At 41.5% G+C, this 26,631-nt stretch overlaps 2 protein-coding genes across 2 annotated transcripts in view; one reads left to right on the forward strand and one right to left on the reverse strand.

Moving 5' to 3' along the window:
• Nucleotides 1-12,691, reverse strand: part of ABTB2 (ankyrin repeat and BTB domain containing 2) — a 188,605-nt gene extending 175,914 nt beyond the window's left edge. Inside the window, exon 1 of the mRNA XM_058161634.1 lies at nucleotides 11,264-12,691. Within this exon, the coding sequence (XP_058017617.1) occupies nucleotides 11,264-12,146 (883 nt within the window). The 5' untranslated portion in view covers nucleotides 12,147-12,691. The remainder of the gene's footprint in view (nucleotides 1-11,263) is intronic.
• Nucleotides 12,692-12,894: 203 nt separating this feature from the next.
• Nucleotides 12,895-26,631, forward strand: part of CAT (catalase) — a 64,411-nt gene continuing 50,674 nt past the window's right edge. Inside the window, exon 1 of the mRNA XM_058161635.1 lies at nucleotides 12,895-13,023. Coding sequence (XP_058017618.1) covers nucleotides 13,000-13,023 — 24 coding nt within the window. The 5' untranslated portion in view covers nucleotides 12,895-12,999. The remainder of the gene's footprint in view (nucleotides 13,024-26,631) is intronic.

The following is a 26,631-nucleotide window of genomic DNA, read 5'->3' on the forward strand; positions in this document are numbered from 1 at the left end:
TTGCTTGCTTTAGTTAAAGTGCCAAATCAAGTTTTCAAAACTCTAGCATATTTTGTAGATTTGTTTATTCATCCAATATTGTGCATTGAATTTTTTGCCTATATCTCCATTCAAAACATTCCGAGCTTCCCCCAAAAGATTCCAATGTCTTCTATAGGGCATCTCTTTTCTTATAAATTAGAATTGTGAAATTAACAAGTACACGCTTACCAATTGTTCACAGCTTCTTTTGTAAAGAGTTTAAACACAGTCAACAATTCTTTTCACAAAAAGAATATGGAAATGATTAATTAAAACAATATGTGGCATCTCCTGTAGTCTTTACAGAAATAGTGCATCCCTTGTAAGAAGTAAACGATTCAGAAATATTCAGCATCTTATACACCCAACAAGTAGCTGTTAGGTAGAATGCCAAATCCAACATTCCACAGTCTGGAATAAAGCACTCTTGAAATAATTATGTAACCAGAACTTACATTATATAGAACATATGGAAACAAATTCTGTTTTGCAGTATCTCTGCAAACAACCAGAAGTAATCTATTAAAGTGATGATCATTAATAATTCTCTTTACTTATCACTCTTTTGCCTAATCCAAAGAATGCATCCTTATTATATACTTCTATAAAAATATTCTTATGTCCCAAAGATGCTTTTTTCAAGAGACAACTGGATTTTCTGGTTTTTCTTTGAAGACATTTCGCTTCTCATCCTAGAAGCTTCTTCAGCTCTGACTGGATGGTGGGAATGGAAGGATTTATACTCCTTGCTTTATAAACCCTTCCATTCCACCACCATCCAGTCAGAACTGAAGAAGTTTCTTGGATGAGAAGTGAAACGTCTTCAAAGAAAAAACAAAAAGTCCAGTTGCCTCTTGAAAAGAGCATCTTTGGGACCACATGACCTGGATGATTGAGAATCTCCACAGATATTCTTATGCTTCTTCCAGCAACACTTTGCTGATCTTGAGAATAGTAAGCAAGACCTTGAGAGATCATCACTAGGAGGTCCCAGAACTATAAATTAGATTGAGAAATTAAAAAATATTCCCAGAAATCACCAGTTGCAAATGATTTCTGTATTGCCCAAAACTCCACACACACACACACACACACATCCATGTCATGTTTAGGAATCAAGCACAACTGGTGTTTCTAAAGTATTCACAACATAGCAAAGAGTGCAACAAGTATTTGTGTTACAGTCTCATGTTTGAACTGTACTATCTTTACTGATCTCATTAATTCCTCAAACCATTCAGACATTTGTTTAGATTAAGGACAACTGATAACGAAGTAAGTGTATGGTTCCAATCTTCTGAGCAAGGATCTTAACAACTAAATTTATTCTTCTAAAAAAAGCCCTCATTGATCCAGATTTTAGATTCTCAAATTTTATTTTAGGAAGTTCACCTAAAGCTAGATACCAAATGCTATTGAACATTTTAAGTGCTCCACATTCATGATTTTGTGGCAACTTATTCCCTTTGGGCAAGATAAATCAGCATTATTATTCTTGGGAGATAGGAAATAATGGCTGATGACCACCTACCTTGTGAAGTCATACCTAAACTGAATCATGGCTAAAGCAACTTTAGAATATCTGTAATCCATTGCCTTCCATTGAGGACCTGTATACTGCACGAATCAAGAAGAGGGCCGTGAAAATATTTGCAGATCCCTCGCATCCTGGACATAAACTGTTTCAACTCCTACCCTCAAAACGACGCTATAGAGCACTGCACACCAGAACAACTAGACACAAGAACAGTTTTTTCCCGAAGGCCATCACTCTACTAAACAAATAATTCCCTCAACACTGTCAGACTATTTACTGAATCTGCACTACTATTAATCGTTTCATAGTTCCCATCACCAATCTCTTTCCACTTATGACTGTATGATTATAACTTGTTGCTGGCAATCCTTATGATTTATATTGATATATTGATCATCAATTGTGTTGTAAATGTTGTACCTTGATGAACGTATCTTTTCTTTTATGTACACTGAGAGCATATGCACCAAGACAAATTCCTTGTGTGTCCAATCACACTTGGCCAATAAAATTCTATTCTATTCTATTCTATTCTTCTAATCGTCACCAAGGGTAGTAATAAATGCAGTTGCTCTCCTGGCAACTTTTAGGCCTCTTTTTGGCCTTTAAAGTAAGGAGCAAAGCTACATCAACAGCCAGGATTTATTTTAAGATATTTACTGGATAGACTTTAGAGAAGCAGAATGCTGGTATTAATTATTGAAGATTTCCCCAGTGATTCTAAGCAGTGACAATTAGTGCAAAGTATACAGCTTAGAAAAATGATGAGCCAGCACTCTCCTCTTTTCATCCAAAGAATAGATATCTCTACAACATCCAAAAACAGTTTATATTTTCTAAGATAATAACTCAGTATTTTTCCACTTACACATAATTTACATTTTGAAAATCAAAAACCATGCAAAAACCACTCACTTTTCTTCCTTTTACAAACAACAATCTATTTTTTTCCCCAAATCTATAGTAGCTCTTATTGAAAAGTGTCACCATTAAAAAAATGCCAGGGCCAAATTTCATGTTTGGGGTGAGTCTATTTGCACGGTAAGTGGGAGGGGCAGATATGGCGGAAGGGGGGGATCGTATCGACATAGGGAGTCACGCGTTCGATGTTTACAGGCGATCGCGTGCCCCGATCCCCCTGACTTCTCCCGTTCCCCGGATGGTCAAGACCCTCAGAGCCTGGGCCTGCGTCTGATGTTATGCAACGCACGGTCCGTGGCCAATAAGGCCCCCCTAATACATGATCTGATTCAGGGGGGTGCCACGGATATTATAGGCGTTACGGAGACCTGGTTGGGCACTGAAGGGGGTGTGCCCCTGGTCGAGATGTGCCCACCGGGTTTCCGTGCATTCCATCAGCTGAGGGCCCAGGGTAGGGGTGGAGGGGTGGCGGTTGCTATTAAAGAGAGTCTAGAGCCGAGGGAGACCACTGTACCTCAGATTGCCGGGTGTGAATCCCTCTTTGTGAGGTGGGGTCATAGATGTCAGATGGGCTTGCTGGTCGCGTACCTGGCTCCTTGCTGCGTGACAGCTGCCCTGCCCGAGCCCCTGGAGGTGCTTGCCGGGGTGGCAGTGGAGACCCCCAGACTGTTAGTCATGGGGGACTTTAACTTGCCATCTGCCGGCTCGTCATCGACGGTAGCTCGGGAGTTCTTGGCCTCCATGACGGCCTTGGACCTGACTCAAGTAGTGGATGGCCCCACTCACATCGGGGGAGGCACACTGGACCTGATTTTTGTCTCTGGTCAGTGGTCGAGAGATCTGGACTTAAAGGAAATAGTCATTGAACCTTTGTCATGGTCAGATCACTCTCTCCTTCGCCTGGACTTTCTGACCGCTACCCAACACCGCAGGGAGACGGAACCATTACGATGGTACCGTCCCAGGCGCCTGATGGACCCAGAGAGGTTTCGGACGGAGCTTGGGCCACTTCCTGAGGGTCTGGCTCACGGCACGGCAGAGGAACTAGCTGCAGCCTGGGAACGGGCTGCGGCTGGGGCTTCAGACCGTGTCGTGCCTTTGCGACCTCTGACCCGGCGCAGATCCCACCCGGCTCCTTGTTCCTCCAAGGACCGGAGGGGAATGAACCGCCGGAGAAGACGCCTAGAGAGTTCCTGGAGGTCCAGCCGTTCAGAGGCTGATCGGACACTAGTTAGATCCTATACTAGGACCTACCTAGTGGCACTGAGGGAAGCGGCGTTCCTCGCCTCCTCCCTCATTGCGTCGACAGATAACCGCCCAGCTGCCCTGTTCGGGTGACCCGCTCCCTCCTTCACCAGGGGAGCGGGATGACCCGATGCAGGGCGTGCTGAGGAGTTTAACGGTTATCTATACGATAAAATCGTTCAGCTTAGGGACGGTCTGGACCAAAATTGTGGTGATTCAGACGGGGTATCTGAGGGCAGTCTTGGTGATGTTGTTTGGGATGAGTTTGACCCTGTGACTCCCGAGGACATGGACAGGTTGCTGGGTAGATTGAATGCCACCACGTGTTTACTGGACCCGTGCCCCTCCTGGCTGGTGCTGGCCACTCAGGAGGTGACACGAGGCTGGCTCCAGGGGATTACGAGTGCTTCCTTGTTGGAGGGAGTCTTTCCGGCCGCCTTGAAAGAGGCGGTGGTGAGGCCCCTCCTCAAGAAGCCTTCCCTGGACCCGGCTGTTTTAGGTAATTATCGTCCGGTCTCCAACCTTCGCTTCGCGGCGAAGGTTGTAGAGAGTATGGTGGCATATCAGTTTCCCCTGCACCTGGAGGAAACTGTCTATCTGGACCCGTTCCAGTCCGGCTTCCGAACCGGTTACAGCACTGAGACGGCTTTGGTCGCGTTGGTGGATGATCTCTGGAGGGCCAGGGATAGGGGTTATTCCTCTGCCCTGGTCCTATTAGACCTCTCAGCGGCTTTTGATACCATCGACCATGGTATCCTGCTGCGCCGGTTGGAGGGATTGGGAGTGGGAGGCACCGTTTATCGGTGGTTCTCCTCCTATCTCTCCGACCGGTCGCAGACGGTGTTGACGGGGGCAGAGGTCGACCCGAGGCGCCTCACTTGTGGGGTGCCGCAGGGCCGATTCTCTCGCCTTCTGTTCAACATCTATATGAAGCCGCTGGGTGAGATCATCAGTGGCTTCGTGTGAGGTACCAGCTGTACGCTGATGACACCCAGCTGTACTTTTCCACACCGGCCACCCCAATGAAGCTATCAAGTGCTGTCCCGGTGTTTGGAAGCCGACGGGTCTGGATGGGGAGAAACAGGCTCAAGCTCAATCCTCCAAGACGGAGTGGCTGTGGATGCCGGCATCCCGCACAGTCAGCTGAGTCCGCGGCTGACTGTCGGGAGCGAGTCATTGGCCCCGATGGAGAGGGTGCGCAATCTGGGCGTTCTCCTGGATGCACGGCTGTCTTTTGAAGATCATTTGACGGCCGCCTCCAGGAGAGCTTTCCACCAGGTTCGCCTGGTGCGCCAGTTGCGCCTTTCTAGACCGGGATGCCTTGTGCACAGTCACTCACGCCCTTGTGACGCCTCGCCTGACTACTGCAATGCTCTCTACATGGGGCTCCCTTGAAGGGCATCCGGAGGCTGCAGTTGGTCCAGAATGCAGCTGCGCGGGTGATAGAGGGAGCCCTCGTGGCTCCCGAGTGACACCTATCCTGCGAGGCTGCACTGGCTACCTGTGGCCTTCCGGTGCGCTTCAAGGTGTTGGTGAACGCCTTTAAAGCGCCCATGGCATAGGGCCGGGTTACTTACGGGACCGCCTGCTCCTACCGAATCCCCCTCACCGACCCGTGCGCTCCCACAGAGAGGGACTCCTCAGGGTGCCGCCGGCGCGACAGTGTCGCCTGGCGACACCCAGGGGAAGGGCCTTCTCTGTGGGGGCTCCCGCCCTCTGGAACGAACTCCCCCCAGGACTTCGTCAACTTCCGGACCTCCGAACCTTTCGCCGCGAGCTCAAAACTCACTTATTTATTTGCGCTGGACTGGGTTAGTTTTTATGGGTTTTTTAATGGGTTTTATTGATTGATGGGTTTTTAATGGGTTTTTTAATGGGTTTTATTATTTGCTAAATTTTAATTGCGGCCAAATTGAATAAGTTTTTTAGTGGTATTTTAATAGTATTTATTTTGTAATAGGACTGTTTATTTTATCTGGCTGTAAACCGCCCTGAGTCCTTCGGGAGAAGGGCGGTATAAAAATTTAAATAATAAATAAATAATAAATAAATAAATGTTGTGTGAAGTGCTATTTTCTAGTATTGTTGGTCTAAAGAGTCTCCTTAGGTCAGAGTATCTTTCTGGCTAATGTTATACCCAAGATCCAGATTATTTCTCTTCAGAAGATCTGGAACTAATAAAAGAGGCATCAGGTCACTTCTAGAAATTTTCTTAGAACCAGTCACTCAGGGTTCAGAGACCTCTTCTTCAGCAGAATCACTATCACACACTAGTGCGGTGGTGGTGAACCTTTTACTCACCGAGTCCTGAACAAGTATATGCTTCATGCATGTGCTATCTGCACTAATGCGTGGCTCCTCCCCATGCACTGCAAGCGCAACTGCACCATCTGCGCATGTGCATGGCTTTTGCACCCCCCCATGTGCTGCGGGCACAACTACACCATCTGCACATGCGTGCAACTTTCATGTGGCTCCCCATGCGCTGTGTGCGCAATTGCACCATCTGCGCATGTGCGCTGCACAATCGCACCATCTGCGCATGTGCTCTGTTTTCACGCATGCAAGGCACGCATATGAATGCCGTCTACACATGCACGCGCTGTGCACAGGTATTCTCACACGTGCGCACACCCAGGAGAGCTCTGAATACCAGCTGGATCCCCTGAATTGCATGCATGCGCACCGGAGGCCCCAACAACAGCTGTGGTGCACACACATGCGCAGCTGCAAATGAGATGGGCGACAGCTCGCGTGCCTGGAAAGATGGCTCAGCGTGCCATTTCGGGTATGCGTGCCAGAGGTTCACCATCACGGCACTAGTGGATATAGGTAGCAGATGATAAAATCTGGATTGGATGAAATGACTGACCATCTGAGTACTTTAATCTTCAAATCGGAAGCGCAGAATTTGTATGCCTTGAAACAAATCTTATTCCTGCTATGAGAAACTGAATCTACTTAACCATCCAGTATTGTTGTTACCTTTTCTCTGAAAGAATAAATTAATTTCTATTGAAAAATCAAGCTCCCTTTTTCCCAATTAAAGTAACACTTGCTCAGTTTCATTTTGCAAAGTTCCAATAATCAAGTGCACTCCACGGGCTCCATGTCTTGCATTTCATGTCCCTTGTTAACACAATAAATACATTCCTAAAACTAAATTAAATGCACATGTGGGCACAGGAAGTCAGAATTTATATATAAATAAATATATTTGATAGAATGGTCTAAAAAAGCATGTACCACTGTGAAATGAAACCCATCCTTTGCATGACAAATCAAAGCTTTGTATCCAATTCATGACTGTAACACAGTTACTTCATATTTTGAATCCTTATAAATATTTCTTTTCATACCTCCTTAACTTTTCATATAATAGAAGAATAAATTAATTTCTATTGAAAAATCAAGCTCCATTCAGTTTGTTCATTTAAAAAGAAATCTTTTTCTTTGGCTGTTCTCTAAATCAGCAACTCGGTTAGACAGACATTCCAGATGCTTTGAGCTGTGCACCTACAGCACACGTAGCAATGGGATAATGATACTTCTGTTTATTCACTGCTTTTATTCCTAATAAAGTGGACTGTAAAAAGAAAGGAGTGATATAAAAGTTTGTGTAGATAATAAAAATGTTAAAAATGATACATTTCCAATAGATAGTAAGTTTAATTTTGAAAAGTAGCTGGCATAAACTGACCTCAGGGGGGAAAAAAACCTAAGTCTTGGGGAGTTTCCAATTCAGGATCAATCATTTGTAGAGAATGAGGGTGAAAATACTGCATTTCATCCAGACTGGAATGTAGTGGAAGCAGATTAAAATAAGAGTTGTCAACTGTTGTGACCAGTGACCACTTAAAATGAATTTGTACAACCCCCAATAAAACTAATGATTTGATTGTGGCTAGGATTGGACAAAAATCAATCCACCTCTTATTTTAATACATCTTTCTGCATTAAATAAATCAATGATAAAAATGTGCAACTTTATAAAATAAAATTCCTGTTTCACTGGAAATAAGACAAAAAGTAACTTTTAAAGACATTTTTTTAAATGGGAAGGCTTACATTTGCATAATTCCTGACATCTGCTTTTGCTTTTGAATAGTCAGAAAGAAAAATTAGCTTCTCTTAAACTGTTGCAACTTGCAAAACACCGGCAAGGGTTGCTTTTGGAATTCTCTTCCCCTGCACAGCCTCAGTGAGAGAGTAACCACAGCCCATCTTTTCTTATCCAATCCAGTTTTTTGCCTCCTCCCAGCAACCTTTCCAACTATGCCTTCTGTTGCAATTCCCTCTGCATAGGGAGCACCAAATCACATGGTAATAGCTTTGCTGTCAAGCTTAATTTATCAGAGGCAGATTGTCAAATCCTGGACTGTCACTTCTAACTTCAAAACATACAACTTAAGAACAAGAAGTGAAACAATTGACTAAAGTTGATGGAGAAAGTCAAAAGATTAAATCTTTCAATAATATTTAACAGCTATTCAAAACCACAACAACAGGAACTCAACTAGAATGTGTACTGCAGGTAAAACAAGGTCAAATTATGTCCATTGCTGTTCAGCATGGCTAAACATGGCATCAAGAAAGCTGTTAGAGCAAAAAGGAGATTTCCTAGCTAAACAAGAATTTTTAAAAAGGGATGTAAGCTTGTTGGAAGGAAAGACAGAAAGGCAGAAGGAAAACAGAAAGAGAAACACGTCCTATATTTGTGCTTTCCATAGGCATCTGGTTGTCACTGTGAGACTAACAGACTCTTGTCTGATCCAGGAGGACTCTCCCATTTTTTTGATAGTGAAGGGCAGAAGCTGATCTGGGCTAAATTCAGTCTGTAGCGCTATTATTTTGTGAATGGGAATTGTCAACAGGCTGAGCTTTTTCTCACAGCCAATATATGTTGCCATATGCTGATGACAACACAGCCTTTAAATGGAAGACCCTTAGTCATTTCCTGCTTTAAAGTTACTTATCAACTTGCGTAATCAAAACACAACTGTAATTGACATAATGTATCAGCACCCTTGGTGAAACTGATGCAGTACAGCATTAGTGACACCAAGGTGAAACCAGACAGTACTCTGTTTCATTTTCACATTTTTCCTTACAATTTCCAGGAACATTTCTTTAATATTATCATTACAGTCCCAGAAACTTAGACAGAATGTAACATAGGGATGGGCGAGACAGTTGAAAGACTGACTGTGAGTCACCTAATAGACATGATACAGAGAGTTCCACAAGGTTCAGCTAGCTATCTACCTTATTTACTATCCGCATTAGAGCTGGTGGCAATACACCAGCAATATACCAATCAGAATCTTCTAGAGTGGGTAGCTCTAATAAATGCAAAATGACATAAAGAAATAAATATTATGAGGAAAAGACACTCAGAAAATTGCTATTATATTCTGAGCAGGGATGAGAGGAATCCCCATCTCCAAAGACTATATATTTAGGCTTTTATCCAGCTAAGATTATTTATGTTCAAGATTTAGTACATAGAGAATGTAAATGAGATGGCAACCTATGCCTATCCTGAATCACTTTGGATTGTAGGTTGAATATTCAATTAAAAAATAAAGGAAAAATAGTGTTGTCACCGCTCTTGTTATTTTCCAAAAGATCCCTCTGAAAAGAATTGTTTAGCTATAAGAATCTTCAGAGGCAGGAAGTGATGAGAGATTAAAGAGGACTCAATTGTATCAGAACCTTTAAACTAGCTTTCAAATATAATAGAAGATGCTGTCCAATTGCTGTAAGTAAGTGTCTTGCTGAAGTAAGACACAGCTGCCTGTCATCAGGCTTCTATACATGGAATTGAAAAGGAAATTTGTTCAGAAAATCTTGTGTTTCTTAAGAAAGCAAGATCTTCCTAAATCAAAAGAATGAATTAGCCTAACTGACTTAACCCCACTATTTGTTCAACAGGGCTTTCCCATGAATAACCTCGACTGAAGCAAAGCCTTTGGCATGCTGGTGAAAAATGTGTGACCCATCTTGGCTTAAAAAGAAATTAATATGAAGTGTGAAGAATACAAAAACCAAAAAAAAAAAATCACTTTGCAACTTGCTTTTAAAAGAAGCCAGCCTTTGCTACTGTAATATCATCCTCATTATTCCAATCATATTCTATGATGTACTGGTAGTCCTCAACTTACAACCATTTGTTTAGTGACCACTCACAATTACAACGGAACTGAAAAGAACTGACAAACAACTGGTCGTTGCACCTATGATTATCATAGTGTCACCATAGTCGTGTGATCAAAATTCAGGTGCTTGGCAACCAGCGTGTATTTATGATGGTTGCAGCATTCTGTGGTCACGAGATGGGCATTTGTGACCTTCCCATCCGTCTTACAACAAGCAAATTCAGTTCTCTTAATAACCATGTAGTTCACTTAACAACTACAGTGATTCATTTAACAACCTTGGCAAGAAAGATCATAAAATTGGGTGGCAACTCACTTAACAACTGCCTCACTTAGCAACAGAGATTCTATTCCCAATTGTGGCCATAAGTCAAGGCCTACCTGTGTAATTTACAATATTAATTAATTACATGCACTGTTTGAACTGACTGATTCTACATAGCATTTACTTTCCTTAGTTAACCTGGTCTTATTTTATTTTCACTCTCCATTAATTAGCACATCTCATTCCATTTTTGGGATTCTGGCCAGCAAATGCAAAGCATATACTAACTACATGGATTATCTTCAAAGACTTAAATATTCTACATAGTACAGTTTGGATGTCACCACAGTTTGAATAGTTTAACAGACAGCAGTTCTGTCTAAATTCATCAGAATTACCCAAACTTCTAAAGAGTTACTAAACTTTTAAGTGCATTCCTGTAGGAGATTGCAATTTCACTGTAAGTAGTATTTTTATAAACCTTTCAGGTCATTACTTATGGGGTCACTGAGGCTCTCCGAACTTGGTTGTTCTCTTGCAGACACTTCATTACCCATCTAGGTAACATCATCAGTGCTGGACCTCACCATTCAACCCTGAGGTGCCAATATTCTCTTCTATTGGTAGTTTGTTATTTTTTAAGCTCAACACAAAGCAGATCACTTAGAACAATATTATTTTGCTTCCTCCCCTCCCAGTCCTTACCATTTGCGTCTTTTGCACACCTGCACTATTTTAGCATCCCCAACCAAGAAGTGAAGTTCCTCGGAAACATAGGCTGGATACGGGATGACCCTAACCCACCCAGAAACTTCCCCAAGTGGTATGCTAAATCTGCAGCAGTAGCCCCCTATTCTCACAATAGCTTAGAGCAGGAGTCTCCAACCTTGGCAACTTTAAGCCTGGTGGACTTCAACTCCCAGAACCCCCCAGCCAGCAAAGCTGGCTGGGGTATTCTGGGAGTTGAAGTCCACCAGGCTTAAAATTGCCAAGGTTGGAGAGCCCTGGGTTAGAGCCAGATGTTAAAAACAGGAAAAACGCTAAAGTCTAGTCTCAGCTCAAGAAAATCCATGTTGCCCAAAGGGCAAGGCACTTGACCGGCCACTTGCTCCTTACCGTTGGCGTTCTTCCCGCAGATGAGATGCTCGTAGGGTTGCAGGACGCCCCAAAGCTCCGCGTCGTTGTTGATCACCGCCTCGAGAACTTCGGAGGAGACCTCATTCCCCGCCCCGTCTCCGTCTGGGTTCTGGCTGGCCAGGACGCGGCCCTTGATCTCCTCCACCAGGTTCTCCATGCAAGAGGCAAGAGCGATGGCCGCGTACTCGTGGATCCGAACCGAGATTCGGGTGTCCACCATCCACCTGAAAAAGCGGCCGACGGAGAAGGTGAGGCCACAGCGGGCCGATTTGCCTTTCCTCAAGCCGTCCCCGGCGCTCATGCTGTACAGCGAAAGCGCTTTGACGGTGGCCAGGACGCAACTCTCCGACAGGGACCAACTCTGGATCAGCTTGATGGCGCTCTGGATCTCGAAGCGGGTGCACTTGGCGTGCATCACGCTCAGGCGTTGCGCCTCCCGGGAGATCCGGATCAGCGGCCTCCGGAGGAGCATCGACAGCCTCCTCGAGGCTTCGGGGCTGAAGCCTCCTCCTCCTCCTCCTCCCTTGGTCCCCTCTTTCCCCTTCCGCAGGATCTTCTCCACATCTTCCTCGCTCCAAGGGAATTCCTCGAGGTCGGGCAGTTTGGCGCATTTGGCGAAGAGGTCGGCAACTTCGGGATCCTCCGGCAGGACGGTGTTGACGGTATCCCAGCTGTTGTTGCGGCTGTTCATGGAGCCCGAGTAGTACCACCAGTTGCCCCGGGGTTGAGACGAAGCCAAGGCTTGGCTGTTGGACTTGCAGGACGAGAGGCTGAGGGACCTGCAGGAGTCCCCTGCCCCATAACCGGAGTCCAAGGTTAGGTCTTCCAGGGTCTTCAAAGGCGAGCTGTATATCCCAGCCATAGGGGGGGAAAAAGTCGGCGGTCCCCCTCCTCCGAGGCACCCGCCGCTACCGAGTCCCGCGCGGTTGGCAAAAGGCGACCGAAGACGATCAGCGGGGCTTTAGACGCCGGGATGCGAGTCCGGTTGGGGCTGGAGCTCCCGCGGTGCCGTCAGGTTTTCACGCGTGCCAGCTGTCTCCATTCCACGGGCCGAGTGAGATCATTTCTTTTCCGCCTTGGAGAAGACGGGGTGGAAAATCTCGGGCCAGCGGCAGAAGGAGATGCGGAGGACCCAGCAGGGCTCTGAGGAGGCAATGCCTACCGCCTAATCGGAGCAGGGAAAGAGTCCTCGAACGGCGGAAGGCGAACAAGCCTTTCGCCGGCAACGATCCAGAATCAAATTCGGACTCATCCAGAAGGGGAGAGAGAGAGAGAGGAGAGGAAACCCAAAGCAACCCAAGAACGGTGGTGGTGGCGGCGGCGGCTGCTGTCTGCCGGTGTTTCTCCCCCTCCGCGCCCCCCGAGAGACACTTTGCAGAAGCTTTGCGCGAACTTCTCCCTTCGCTGCTCTCTTCTGGCTCACTGAGCGGAGGCGACATGCAAATAACCCGTCGGGATGCCCGCCAATCAGGAGCTCCGGGAGAGCCCGGGGGCGGGGCCATCCGTTGAAATGCGAGCTTCTAGGGCAACCTCCAACCTGTACGTATCCTTTCAGGGCGGGCTGGATGGGCGGAACCAGGAAGGCGGGGCGGGGCCGGGCGGACTGGAAAGAAGTCAGAAGTCGCGAGAGGGAGGGGCAAGCTGGCCGAGCGGAGGTGACAGGAGATTGGAGCCATTGCGAGGGATTTTGGAGGAAAAAGAGCCGCGTGGGCACCATGAGCCGAGCCAGAAAAATAAAGGTAACCGCGCCGAGGGAGGCTTGAGATTTCCTAGGTCCGATCTCTGGCTTTTTGCAGATGCACGTCTAACCTTCCCGCCCGTGGGTGACTGCCAGCACTAACGGTGAACAGATGGCATCTGTTGTCTCTGCAAACTTTTAATGGGGATTTAATAAGCAGCAACACTCCCCCCACAAAAAAGAAAAGGGGGTGTCTCTGTGTGTTTTATAAGGATCCAACAAATCTTATATTGTGTTTTTGGAATATCTTCCATTATAAAGCCTATACTGCTTAAAATGCACATTTTGAATGGAAATGATTAATGCATTTCTCAAGACGATTTCAAAACACCTTTAGGTCTGTCTGCCTTTCCTGAGAACATTCTCACATAATGAAGGTGAAAACCGGTTGAGACCTTTGCTATTCCCTTCCTCCCTATGTAAATGAGATTCCCTTCCTCCCTATGTAAATGAGATTGGTAAGAAAATAAAACAAAATGAAATGTGCCTGTCAATATAGATTTTATAATTGTATTACAGAGGATCCTACAAATGTGTAAGTCTTCAACAATCTTGTAATACCCTCATAGTTTGGAAGGAGTACATTATAAAGCCCTAGTTTGGGGGCAAAGAAGGGAAAGTCTTCTCTGGGCGTAGAAAGACCCAATAAACATAGTAGTGCTTATGGCTCTGTTAGACTGCTCTGCAGTCCTCTTACATTCTTTTTACTTTTAATTTGAAAAAAAAAGGAATTAGTTACAGTGTAATAGGAGTAGTCTGAAATTGTGCCAATTTAAATTAAGGCAGATAATTTATGGCTTATCCTCTTCTCCTATTAAAGAAACAACATTGGGAAGAAATGAATAAAATAATCTCACGTAGGAGATTTGAGTAGGCTAAGGCAGTTGCGTTCAACAAAATTCTGCAAAGTTTGGTCTCTGGTTGTGAAAGTGCAGAAATAAGGAGACAGGTTTAGAAATTGTCTTTGACAAAATTATGTTAGTAGGAAACTTTTATAGCCTTTTGTGAAATTGACCAGCAGAAACCAAGCTTTCCAGTTCTAGCAAATAAAGCTGCAGTTGGTTTGACTTGTGCTCCAGATATATTTAAATAAGCATGTGTACGTCTAGACATGCCTACTTAATGGTTTTTTAAAAAGGGGGGGATTAACTACTGTTTGGGTTCATACGTGTTAAACTATGGCTTATTTTTAAACAAGATTCAATATGTTCCAATCAGGCAAAACTGCAGGCCAAAAGGAAACCACCCACAGTGTATGAATTCAGCCTACATTGAGTTCCTGAGTTTTAAAGGTTTTTGTAAAAGTGTCTTTTTAAGGTGGACTGGTCATTTCATTTCCCACTTTTAATAGAATAATAAGAGTTAGCAGTAGAGCCAAAGAACACTTTGTTATTTTGAGGTTTAAATAATTCTTTTGAGGACTTTACAGGGTTCTATTGAATTTACAATCTACAGTGCTAAAAAGAAACCTCTTTCAAAATGATTTTGTCTCCCATCAGATTGCATGAACTTTTACAAGTGAAGGCTTGCAGGTTAAAGTCTTCTTCCAGTTGAAACCATTAAGTAGGTGTGTCTGCGTATGAAGGCGTATTTAAGTAGATCTGCAGCACTAGTCAAATCAACTGCAGGTTTATTTAGTTACTACAGAGGTTGTCTGTCTTTTCTTAGCAGTAGTACAGGTGAGGTTTGCCTTTACTTTTTCCACATAGATTTTTCAATTTCTACTCTTACTTTTCAATTTTTTTTTCAATTTCTACATTACTGGGACTTTTGGTCCTCTCCCAGATCTTTTTATTGCTCAAGTTCAGCCAAGATTGGCTAGGTGCTGCAGGAGATGGTGAGTTCTAGTCCCACAAAGTCAGCTGTGGGACCTAGGGCCAGTTGCTGAACTAGTCTAGGCAGCTACCAGAAGTCAACAAGGTCTTGATGGTGACCCTTCCCCACCTTTAAGTCTGTTTAGTTAAGATAACACCATTGAAATCTAACGAAGGCCTTTGTATGGGAGTATGTACATTGTTGACCTTGAATGGTGAACTAGATATGAAATAAAAATGCCTGGTTTCTTTAATTCTTTCTGTATGTACGCTATCTGAAAAGAAAGCACTGGCCCTCTCTGTAGGTACTTTTTATTGTAACTTTCTGCAATCATTATTTATGTAACAGTGCCATCTTATGGTAAGACTGGAATCATTGACTGGATATATCTTCAGATCTTGTAAATAAGCAGTACCACTGATGATAGTGCAGCAAACTATAGTTTAAAAACTTGGTTTAGTGGGATCTGTGAACTCAACATTACATATATATTTTTAATCAGGTAGTCCTCAACGTAATGACTGCAACAGATTGCAATCATGATGTCCACATCCATAAAGCACTTTGCTGCCCTCCCTGGGTCTCATGAATGGCAACTCGCTCACATTCATGACCAGCTGTTCTTAAGTGTCCTGCAATTATGTGATTGTGATTTGCAATCTTCTCTGCCAGCTTCCTCAGAAAGGCAATGGGGGGGGGGGGAGGTGTTGGTTTCAGAGAAAGTTGCAAACAGAGGGGACAGAAGGTTGCCACTCTGAAGTAATGGATCTCAAATCTGTCATAAACAGTTACGAATCCGGCAGAACTTTTTACAACATAGGCTTTACTAGTGTTTTCCTCTCCAGAGAAAAAAACACTAGCCAACACCATTGTTCTTACAATAGTTTGGAAAGAGCCTTCCAAACTATCGCAAGAATGGAGCCTGAGTTCAGAATGGAGGCAGACGACGGAATGGTAAGGGAACTCAGGCAATGGCAGAACAGGGAGAGGGTTTATGCACTCATGCAGGAATCTCCAACCTTGGCAATTTAAAGACTTGTGGAGCTTCAACTCGCTGAGGAATTCTGGGAATTGAAGTCCACAAGTTTTAAAGTTGCCAAGGTTGGAGACCCCTGCACTAGTGGACCTAGCTGGCTGATGCCTACCAGTCTAGGGCAAGTTTCCACCTGTCAGTTAGAGCTGGGCTTCCCAGGATCTCCCTACATCCTTTAGGTACATTGCAATTGTTGTACGAGGTGGTCAAATGGGTACCTTGCTTAACGACCGTAATGATTTATGACAAAAATGTTGGGCTCAATTCTGGTTGCAAATCGAGAACTAGAATAGAATAGAATTTATTGGCCAAGTGTGATTGGACACACAAGGAATTTGTCTTGGTGCATATGCTCTCAGTGTACATAAAAGATACCTTCATCAAGGTACAACACTTACAACACTTAATGATTTTTATTTTATTTATTTATTTATTTATTTATTTATTTATTTATTTATTTATAATTACATTTCTATACCGCACCATCTCACGAAGGATTCACGGTGGTGTAAAGCCAATATTAAAATACACATACCACTATAATATAAATATAATAAATAAACACTATTTAAAAACAATTAAAAGCAAATATTTAGTGGCCGAATCACTAAAACGATCAAAGACCGATTAAAACCCATTAAAATTTCGCTAAAATACGTTCTTAGGCTAGTCCCGCTCGGTGAAATAATAAAGTCTTCAGTTCACGTTTGAAGGCCCGGAGGTCGGGGAGTTGGCGTAACCCCGGAGGTAGCTCGTTCCATAGGGCTGGTGCCGCCACAGAGAAGGCCCTCCCCCTGGGGGCCGCCAACGTACATTGTTTGGTCGACGGCACCCTGAGGAGGCCCGCTTTGTGGGAGCGCACAGGTCGTTGGGAGGCAATCGGTGGCAGAAGGCATCATAGTCATAGGGTACAAATTTAACACTTAATGATACAACACTTAATGATAGTCATAGGCTACAAATAAGCAATCAGGAAAAAATCAATATCAATATAAATCATAAGGATACAAACAACAAAGTTACAGTCATAAGTGGAAGGAGATGGGTGATGGATACGATGAGAAGATTAATAGTAGTGTAGATTTAGTAAATAGTTTGACAATGTTGAGGGAATTATTTGTTTAACAGAGTGAACAGAACTACTGTATACACATTTAAATAAGTCTCATGTCACTCTTTGGTTAAGAAACAAGCTATATTGTAATAAAACTAATAAAAACAAGAAATACAGTAGACAAGAGAAAGTTGCTAGCGTAAGACCCTCTACAGATTTTAGGGAATTTGACCCAGAGGCATATAATTTGTAGTTCAGCTTTTTAGCTACTACTGTATGTAGAAGTTAATTGGTCTTTTAAAAAAATAAGTCTGGATTTTGAGACTATTCCTAAAATTAATTTATTTATTTACTTTGATGCATGCAACACATTCCTGGATGTCTGCTAGTAATTTCTTAAATTATAATTGGCTAGAATTGGTTTATTAATACCTATACTCCAAGAAGATTAGAGATTTGGTCTCTCAAAATCAATCAGTCAGTGAAATGGTCAAAGTCTTGTTCAGATAAAGACGTCTACTAAAAGATGCTAAAGAATCTTCAGTATATAAAAAGTAGCCCTTAATGGCTGTTCTGTTTAGTAACTGTTTAAAGATAAGAGGTTGCTGGAAAGATAACTTTATGCCTGGTCCTCACACTTACAATTGCTATAGCATCCTCTTGGTCACATGATTGAGATTTGGGAAGTTCAGACTAAATAGTTGAAGCTTCCCATGATCATGTGATTGCCATTTACTTGATTTGTAGCCAGCTTCTGACAAGCAAGGTCAGTGGAGAAATCAGCAGTAAAATCACAAGCTACAGTCAGGGGTTGTCTTACTTAATGGCTGTGGGTGATTGGCTTAATGACCACGATGCAAGTGAGGTTGTAAACCTGTTGTGGTCATGTGATGTCTCGCTTAATAACTGTGTTGCTAAGCAACAGAGTTGCGAGTCTCAATTGTGGTCATTGAACAAGGAATACCTGTACTAGTTGGTTCATGAGGGCTGCTGTAACTGGTCTGCAAAAATCTCTAGAAAAGATGCAGAAAATATCCCATTTGCTGCCTCCTAGTAGTTGTTCAGATTTGTGCAACTTAAGTAGTATAGCTCTAGTTTGGTTAAGAAAAAGTTTGAAGAAGTTTTATTTCTGGATTGTTCTCAGCCTTTAATCTAACTACTGAGAACTTCATCTGAAATCTTCTACAAATACTCTCACCTTTAGAGATGAAAATTTTGTAAGAAAGGATGTTTTTTCAGGTGAGACTTGCTAACATGTGACACTTATCCTGCGCAGACTGCACTGGCTACCTGTGGCTTTCCGGGTGCGCTTCAAGGTTTTGGTGAACGTCTTCAAAGCACTCCATGGCATAGGGCCGGGCTATTTACGGGACCGCCTACTGCTACCGAATACCTCTCACCGACCTGTGCGCTCTCACAGAGAGGGACTCCTCAGGGTGCCGTCAGCGAGACAGTGTCGTCTGGTGACGCCCAGAGGAAGGGCCTTCTCTGTGGGGGCTCCCGCCCTCTGGAACGAACTCCCCCCAGGACTTCGTCAACTCCCGGACCTCCGAACCTTTCGTCGCGAGCTTAAGACACACTTATTCATCTGCGCAGGACTGGATTAGGATTAGTTTTTAAATTTGTGGGGTTTTTTAATGGGTTTTTATCATTTATTCTAAATTTTTAATCTCGGCCAATTGAATAAGTTTTTTAATTGTATTTTAATAGTATTTATATTGTAATATTATTGTTTATTTTATCTGGCTGTGAACCGCCCTGAGTCCTTCGGGAGAAGGGCGGTATACAAATTTAAATAATAAATAAATAAATAAATAAATAAACATGGACAGTAGGCTACCACTTTCCTCCTCAGAAAAACATTTTATCGTTAAAGTTATATGCTTTCCAACTACTCAAAACAGATTTACAGAGTTACAGATGGAAAACCATTCTACAAGCAGTTTGTCCTTCTGATAAGACACCATTTAATGCAATTCTTGCACTAATAAAAAGGTAAGCTAATGTAAAATCTTACCTTATCCATCCATTATTTAAAGTTCTACAATGAGATCAACAACTGCTAGAAGATCTAATCTATTTTCTGGTCCTTTATCATTTCTTTGCTTAAAAACAGATACAGGGTAATAGGATGCACCAGTTCAGAACTGTGATGGCAATGCCTTAACCCTGTTCCTTTGTCATTTTCTATCTCACTGTCACCAGAACACTCAAAATAAGATTCCGAATATAAATGCTGTCAATCAACATGGAAATTCCATTACAGTAGCTTCTTCACTAGAGGAAAAAATATGACAGCAGAGCTTTGATGATAACAAACAAACAGGCTATCTTCAGTAATCAAAACACAAAATAATTACTCTGAGCAATTAAAATATCATAGGGAGTGCTGGTGAATAATAATTCCTGTCTATCATCATTTTGACTGAAAATAAAGGTAGAAGAAATGATTTGAAGGAATGGAGGACAGAATGAACTGAAGGTTGCCTTTGTTGTTTTTCCTGATCCATAGAGGGACCAGGTACAGAGCAATAAGAGACTTCAGTAACTAGTTGACTTATTGAATAATCACAGGGAGAGATATAAACAGCAGCGGGATTTGTCTGACCATATTCGTGCTTAGATCAGTGCTCTGAATAGGAACCACAATTTTGGAGTCAGGGGACATAGGCAGCAGCCCACCTTAGAGTGTTTGAGGAGCTGCCACAAATTTCATAGGCAGGTTTTGATAACACCAGGAGATTAGGTTGAGATGTGGAAGGACAGATAGTCTATCATTGGATTCTTGGTGTTCTCTGAGCATGGTTGTTTCCCTATTATTTTGTTCCCTGACATTTTGTTATCAATCAGTGCACAGGAGGATGAGGTTTGTGGCTTGTTTATACTGTACATCTGACATTTATACCAAAAATATCTTTTTGTTGGAAAACCTATGTGCAATCAAATTGACCTAGGAGTTCAGAGGACAGTGCTACTATCATAGAAGATGGAAGAGCATGGGTATCATAAAGGTGATGGACTGTGAATGTCTGTTTGGGTTATTGGGTCAGCAGGACAATCTGGGAATCTTGCATGTATAGTGTGCACCTTGCTGGATAGCAAGTCCCAACCTCACCTCCTGAAATTTATCCTGGGGCAGGTAGTGCTGGCTTTAAGTGCTGAAGGATTGCAACCATCTTGCCTTGAAAGATAGTTATAGAAGAATTTATGATTCATGGTTTATGACTTTTTTACAATAACCTTTGGCCTGATGCATGCAGGGATCTACTTCAGATCTAATATTCAGTGCCAAACATTGATAAGTGGCCTACAATTGGGAGGCCATAAAGCTTGCCGTGTCACATTCCTCCTTGATTTTTCTGAAACTCATTGCTACCAAAGGATTGTGCAGGACAGAAAGGGTCAATTAAGATAAATGCTGCTTCCAGATTGGGAGGTGGGAGTTCTCCTTGGTTAACTGAGAACTGAGAACTGGTTAACTGGAGATGAAATAACAAAGAGATTCCTGAAAGTCACTGAAAAAGATTAGGAGTACCGTATTTTTTGAAGTATAAGATGCACCCTTTTCCCCCAAAAAAGAAAATCTGGGTGCATTTTATACTCTGAATGTAGGCCTGCCCAGCTTCTCAAACGGAAGTTTCAGAGGCTGAAAAAAGCATCAGAAATGAAGCTTCAGAAAAAAAGCCCCCAAACAGAGCTTCAGGAAAAAAAACCCCAAAGCTTCAGAGGCTTTTTTTCTGAAGCTGTTTCGGAGGCTTTCAGAGGCAGAAAAAAGTTTTTTCTGAAAAAAAAAGCAAGGCACAGAGCTCACAACCAAGGAACCTGTTACTAAAATTCACCTCTGGAGACAGCTGATTGGGGGTATTCCGGGAGGCCAATCCACCTGCCAATCAGCTTTTTTCTTATTTTCCTCCCCAAAAACTAAGGTGCCTTTTATACTCCGGTGTGTCTTATACTCCAAAAAATATGGTAAATTGGATTAGACAGGGTAGTCTATGTTTATGCTTATATCATGGCAACAAGGGCATTAAAACAGGCTTATTGTGGTATGATGTCTCTACTGTTAGAGTAACACATCCCCTACTGAGATTTGGGAGACAGGAAGATTTTACCAAGGGACAGGTTGAAATCTTGGGACAAAATTTTGCAAATAAAATAGCTCAAATTTGCTCTGATTCTACATGGATGGGCATCAGAGAAGATGACTGGGCTGGTATCTTGTGATATTTGCTAGAATTAATTCCTTCCAACTTGTGGACTTCAGGGAAGTGAATAGGCTGGTTTTAACTGGGAAGTCAAAAAGAATATAAGGGGCTGAATCTTGTGGGTTGTCAGTGCCTGTCTTTGTAAGGAAGTTATGCCTACTACTTTGAAGGAGGTGATGGTGTCCCCCTCCTGAAGAGATTCTCCCTGGAACCAGTAATTATTGATAACTTTTTCCCTATTTTAAACCTTCCCTTTTTAGGAAGAATGCGCTCCAACTGAATTATGTTGTAGAAGAAGCTAATTTTTAGATATTCAATTCATATTCAATTGGTTTGAAATCTGGGCATAAGATGCAAATTATCTTGACTGCCCTAGTAGGTGACCTGAATCGAAATACAAATAGATGGAGTAAAGCCTCTACATTATTAGCATGTTTGCTCATTCATTCATCAGTCTTGGAATCCTTCCTGTGGGTCTGGAAGTCAGAGATGTTTCATTTCACTTGATAATAGTAGGAGAGGAGAGGATGGAGAGGCAATTTATGAATTGTGGGGAGGCTGACTTTGAAGGTGTCCTTTTGAAGATGTAATGGTACAGAATGCATTAGTGATGGGAGAGAGCTTCCAGTGATATATAACAGTGGTATTATGAAACTGCATTGGTTGCCATGGGCTTCTGACTGTAACTATAAAGTTCTTTATGACCAAGCATCCAAGTTTCTGCAAGATTGCCTGCTTCAGGGAAAAACTGACCTGTCCAAGCTCTGTGAAATTATTACTAACAGCAGTACAGTTGAGCCATTTTAAATGATTATACCAACTTATAACGCAGTTATTATAACCAGATCTTACATCAATTTTCCCCTAAAACATAGAAATCAGGTTTTTTGTTCACAAAATTGCTTTGACTCAGATTGCCTCAGAGCTAAGAAAGCCTTGATAACACTTTTCAACAACTGATAAGAATGCCGTTTTGCTGAATTCTACTAATGATTTATTACAGCAGAAAAGGTATTGCAAACAATTACTCCATAAGAAGAAAAGGAAGCAACCCAGACCCTCTGGCAACACTTGATAGCTGTAGCTCAGGCTTGGGCCTCCTCACAATTTTGGCACCTTATAATATTACAGCTAACAAATCACCTTACTAGCTCATCATTTATCATTCCAGATGGTGTTTGGGGTTGAGATACACTTTTATTCTTTATATATGGACAATTGTTTTCCAATCAATTCAAATTGGAAGCTATAAATGCTTCCATTGTGGCTCCCAGCATCATGCACAGAAATCAGCCACCTGATTAACCAACTCAAGTGAAGAAAAGAAACAGGGAATGACTCCTAAAATTATTTGCAATAACCCAGAGATCCCAGTCTTACCCTCTGTTCTCAGCAATGCTGTCATGTGATGCTGTGCTTTACAAATGTATTGCTTAGTGATGGAAATTCTGTTCCTAATTGCCTTCGTAGTTTTAGGACTTCTATATAAAGTACAGATAAACCTAACTCAGCACTATAGGCAGCTTTTATTGAATTTAAAAATGCGTTTGACTCAATATCTAAACCATGAGACAAACTCAGTAAATCTACAATACGTACATAGTTATTACTAATGATCTATAAATTGCTCTGTGAAGATTTGGTTTACTTTGTAATACACAAAGTCATCTCACAAAATTATCATAATTCCCTCAGTGAGAAGAATTAAAAAGGGTTGCATTCTGTCCCCATCATTATTCAATATACATAAAGCATAAATTCCCTAGTGGCCTGTCAGAACACTCTTGATTTTTTTCCACCAAGGCTAACACATAGACATTTTCCAATTCTACATTCTGTGAATGATACAATCCTTCTGTTCAAGACTCCAATTAACTTAAAAGTAAGATCATTTGCCACATATTGCACAGATGATAAATTAACAATATATTAGGAAAAGACTAAAATATTGGAATTTTCTAAGGACACAAGGATCCACATGTGGCAATTGAATAAATACAAAATCGAATAAGCTAAAGTTTTTAAATACCTTGGGATTTCTGGGTGAGGAATAGCAAACTAGTAGATCTCTGAACGAGCAGAGACATTACCACTGCTGTGCCTCAAAGACTGTTAAACAGACCAGGAACCTCTCCAGATAAGAAAAGGATGGAAGATCACCTTGCTTTGGCTGACTGCTTCTCATGAAGAGACTGCAGGAAAGCAGTTTTGACATTCATAAACAAATTAAGGGATGAAATGAATTTTGGTCATTAGGATTTTTCCTGTAAGATTTTGGAAATATTTATATAAATCCACTTAAAAACTTCCATACCATACTGAATTCCATCTTCCCTGACATACAGTTCACAATGGAGAAAGAAGCAGCTAGGCAATTGCCATTTTTAGATTGTCAATAGACAAAAGAGCGGAAGCCTAGAAACCACAGTTTATCGCATTGCCACAAAAAATTGCAAGGCCGCAAAAAATGTTGGATGAGCAGGCACAAAGAGTCAGGGAAGTGATTGAAGCCTGGGAAACAGGCCCTTCATTAGTCAACAGGAGTGCTGATTTACCACCAGCCTATCAAGTTCTTAGAAGGTGAGGGCTGGACAGCACAAGCAAATGACAGCTAATGATTTAAAAGCCAGTCATCAGCATACCCCAATCAACATCTAAAAAGCCACTTACAACAAATATCACACACAGAACAGCACACGCTTTGCTAGAGAGAAGTTCCCCGAAGATGGGCTCCAGCACTAGTCCGAAAGTTTGGAAGACAAAAACTCTTGCCCCAGTGACCTATCTATAATGGATCCTGCAACATTATCCTGGGACACACACATTTGCCTTCGTTCATGAGAAAAATATATGCCTGAATGTAGAAGATGGTGAAAAGGAACAGCATCCTTTCCAAAACAAATTTAAATATTTGCTATCTCATTCTGGGATGAACAAAGCAACCATTCCACTTTGTGACTGGGAGGTCAATTAAGGAAACTGAATATATTAAGGGAGAAGCCCTATGTGCTAGTACTATTTACTATCAAGTCTTGAGGGTAGCGTTGTTTTATCTCCTTTATACAGACTGTATTCTGAGTCAGTTGTGAATGTGCTTGGGTTTAAAAGATGATCAGGCAGAAGTAAAAAGAAACATGCCTAGCACGAGATGTGCCATAAAATGAAACTGCTATAATCAGAAGCAACCTGTTGTTGTAAAACAGATATTTGTGACAGATAGCAAGAGAGTTGGCCAGAAGTCACCTAAAATGACTTGCAGTAAACTCTTTGTTACTTCACCCTGGCTTCAGGCAATCTGAGAAGACACGTGTAGAGCATAGTTGTAGGTTTGCTTTCTGATTGTGAATTGGTACACCCAAACTAGAGCATTCTCATGTTATCATAGCAAATTGTGGATGTAGTCTGACCAACTCAAAATAGGGAGGAACAAAGACTTTTAGGATTCAATCCTAGCATCAGGAAAATAAGCAACTAAACAGAAAAGTGGCAGAAGTTTAATGATTGAACTTTATTTTAGGATAATAATCATAGATTGCTTTCTGAAATATTAGGTATTCCAGAAAGAGACTCTCTTTCCAGATTTCTTATTTACCACCATTTGGATTTTTATTTAAGAATTAAGCACTTTTCCCTCAAATACATGAACTGCTAGTTATTTTATCTAATATAATTCTACAAATAGTAAATCCAGGACTCAGAGCTCACGTTCTGATGACTCCATGGCTAAATTAATCCCTGTAGTTTCCTTGATAATAATTCAGTAAAAATTTGTAATTGCTTTCAAGATTTCTCAGTCTAGCTTACTGATAGTGACACTTCTCCAGATAAGAAAAGGATGGAGATCACCTACTTGTGCTTTGGCTGACTGTTTCTCACGAGGAGACTTCAGGATAGCAGTTTTGCATAAAGACACTGTATTCACTAATGTGACTTTCTAGTCCCTTTAAAAAATTATCTTTTTAACTATCTTCAGCCAACAGAGATCTTCAAAATGGCAACTTTTCAAAGCTACCTGGGCTTCATTTTCATTCTAGATCAAAAGAAAAATTAACTATAAGTTTAAGAACTTAAAGAATTTGAAATTAGTGACCAAAGCTAAATAAGATTTTAATACAAGAATTCAGAAAAAAATTAAGGGATAAGATCAAGTTTTGTCATTAGGACTTTTGCTGTAAGATTTTGGAAATATTTATATAAATAAATAGCACCTTCTGGGAACCAAACTGATCTTAAATTGAAGACCTTATGATTTTACTTATTAGAGGGGACTAAAGATTCCAGACAAAAAGAGAGAAAAAGTGGGGGGGGAGACAAATTTGCCTTTTGTTTTTGGCCAACATTCAGGCAAAATGACAAAAAAATGGCATAAAAGTTGAAATACTCCAAGAGGTTTTTGAAGAATAGGGACAGAAACTAGAAGCTACAATATCATCAGTGTCCTCTGCCTCTATAGACTATGACCAAAAATTATTTAAAAAGAAATGACATATCTTAAAGAGAATACTTTGTGAGATCTATAGGATAAAATGCTGAAACGAGTCTTAACTGATGCAGAAAAATCAGAATATAAATAAAGTGTTCAAAAAATGGGGGGGAAAAACCCTATGGATTATAACACAGTGTTAGAGTGAAAATACAAATGATAAGGCCAGAGAATGAAATCCTACAACACATCTGAATGAACTAAAGTTAAGATTCCTAGAAAGAGAAAGAGTTTTTATGCACTATCTACTCTTGTGACATATGGTGCCTTCTCTTAAATTTGGGAGGAATTCCCGTGACATAATTCTACAAGATCCATATATATAATGCATATATGTATTAATTTTAATGCATATATGAATTAATTGGGAGAGCCAGTTTAAATAAGAGAAATAGTATAAATGGGAAATAAAGTCCTTCCCCCTTGTATCCTTACTGATTCAGGTTTCTTTCCCTATCCCATGCTATTTTTTTTAAATGCTGAATTTCAAATATTTTTAGGAAAATATCCTCATTACAGGAAGCTTTTTGCATAGACATATGCTTCTAAATTTAATCTATCTTTCAAAGATTAATTTAAAGAGGGAACTGAATTTTGTGGTATTTTAACATCATTGTTTGCCATGCCAAAACTCATTTTATTAGGAATATGAGCAAAAAAGCTTAACTCTAACACATGTTTATTTCTATACATGAATTCCATCTTTTCTCTAGAAAGCTGTAATTTCATTGTTAATATGCAATCATATTTTTATATGGATCACAGACTTAAATAACAGGCAATGATGAATGATTTACATAAAGAGATGCTCAAATGGATATTTTCTCCTGATTATTATATGTTACTTCTCATAAAATCAACATTATCGTTAAAGTGTTGACATACTTTAAAAAAGGAAATTATGTTTACCATAAAGTAAATATGTTTCTCCTATCCCATTGGTCAAACAACTTTTACATCTGTTGAAAACATTTATTCTACAGAACCTAATTCCAGTGTTGAGAATGAGGTGTGTTTAC

Source organism: Ahaetulla prasina, chromosome 1 (genome assembly GCF_028640845.1).
Source record: "Ahaetulla prasina isolate Xishuangbanna chromosome 1, ASM2864084v1, whole genome shotgun sequence".
Lineage (NCBI taxonomy): Eukaryota > Metazoa > Chordata > Lepidosauria > Squamata > Colubridae > Ahaetulla > Ahaetulla prasina.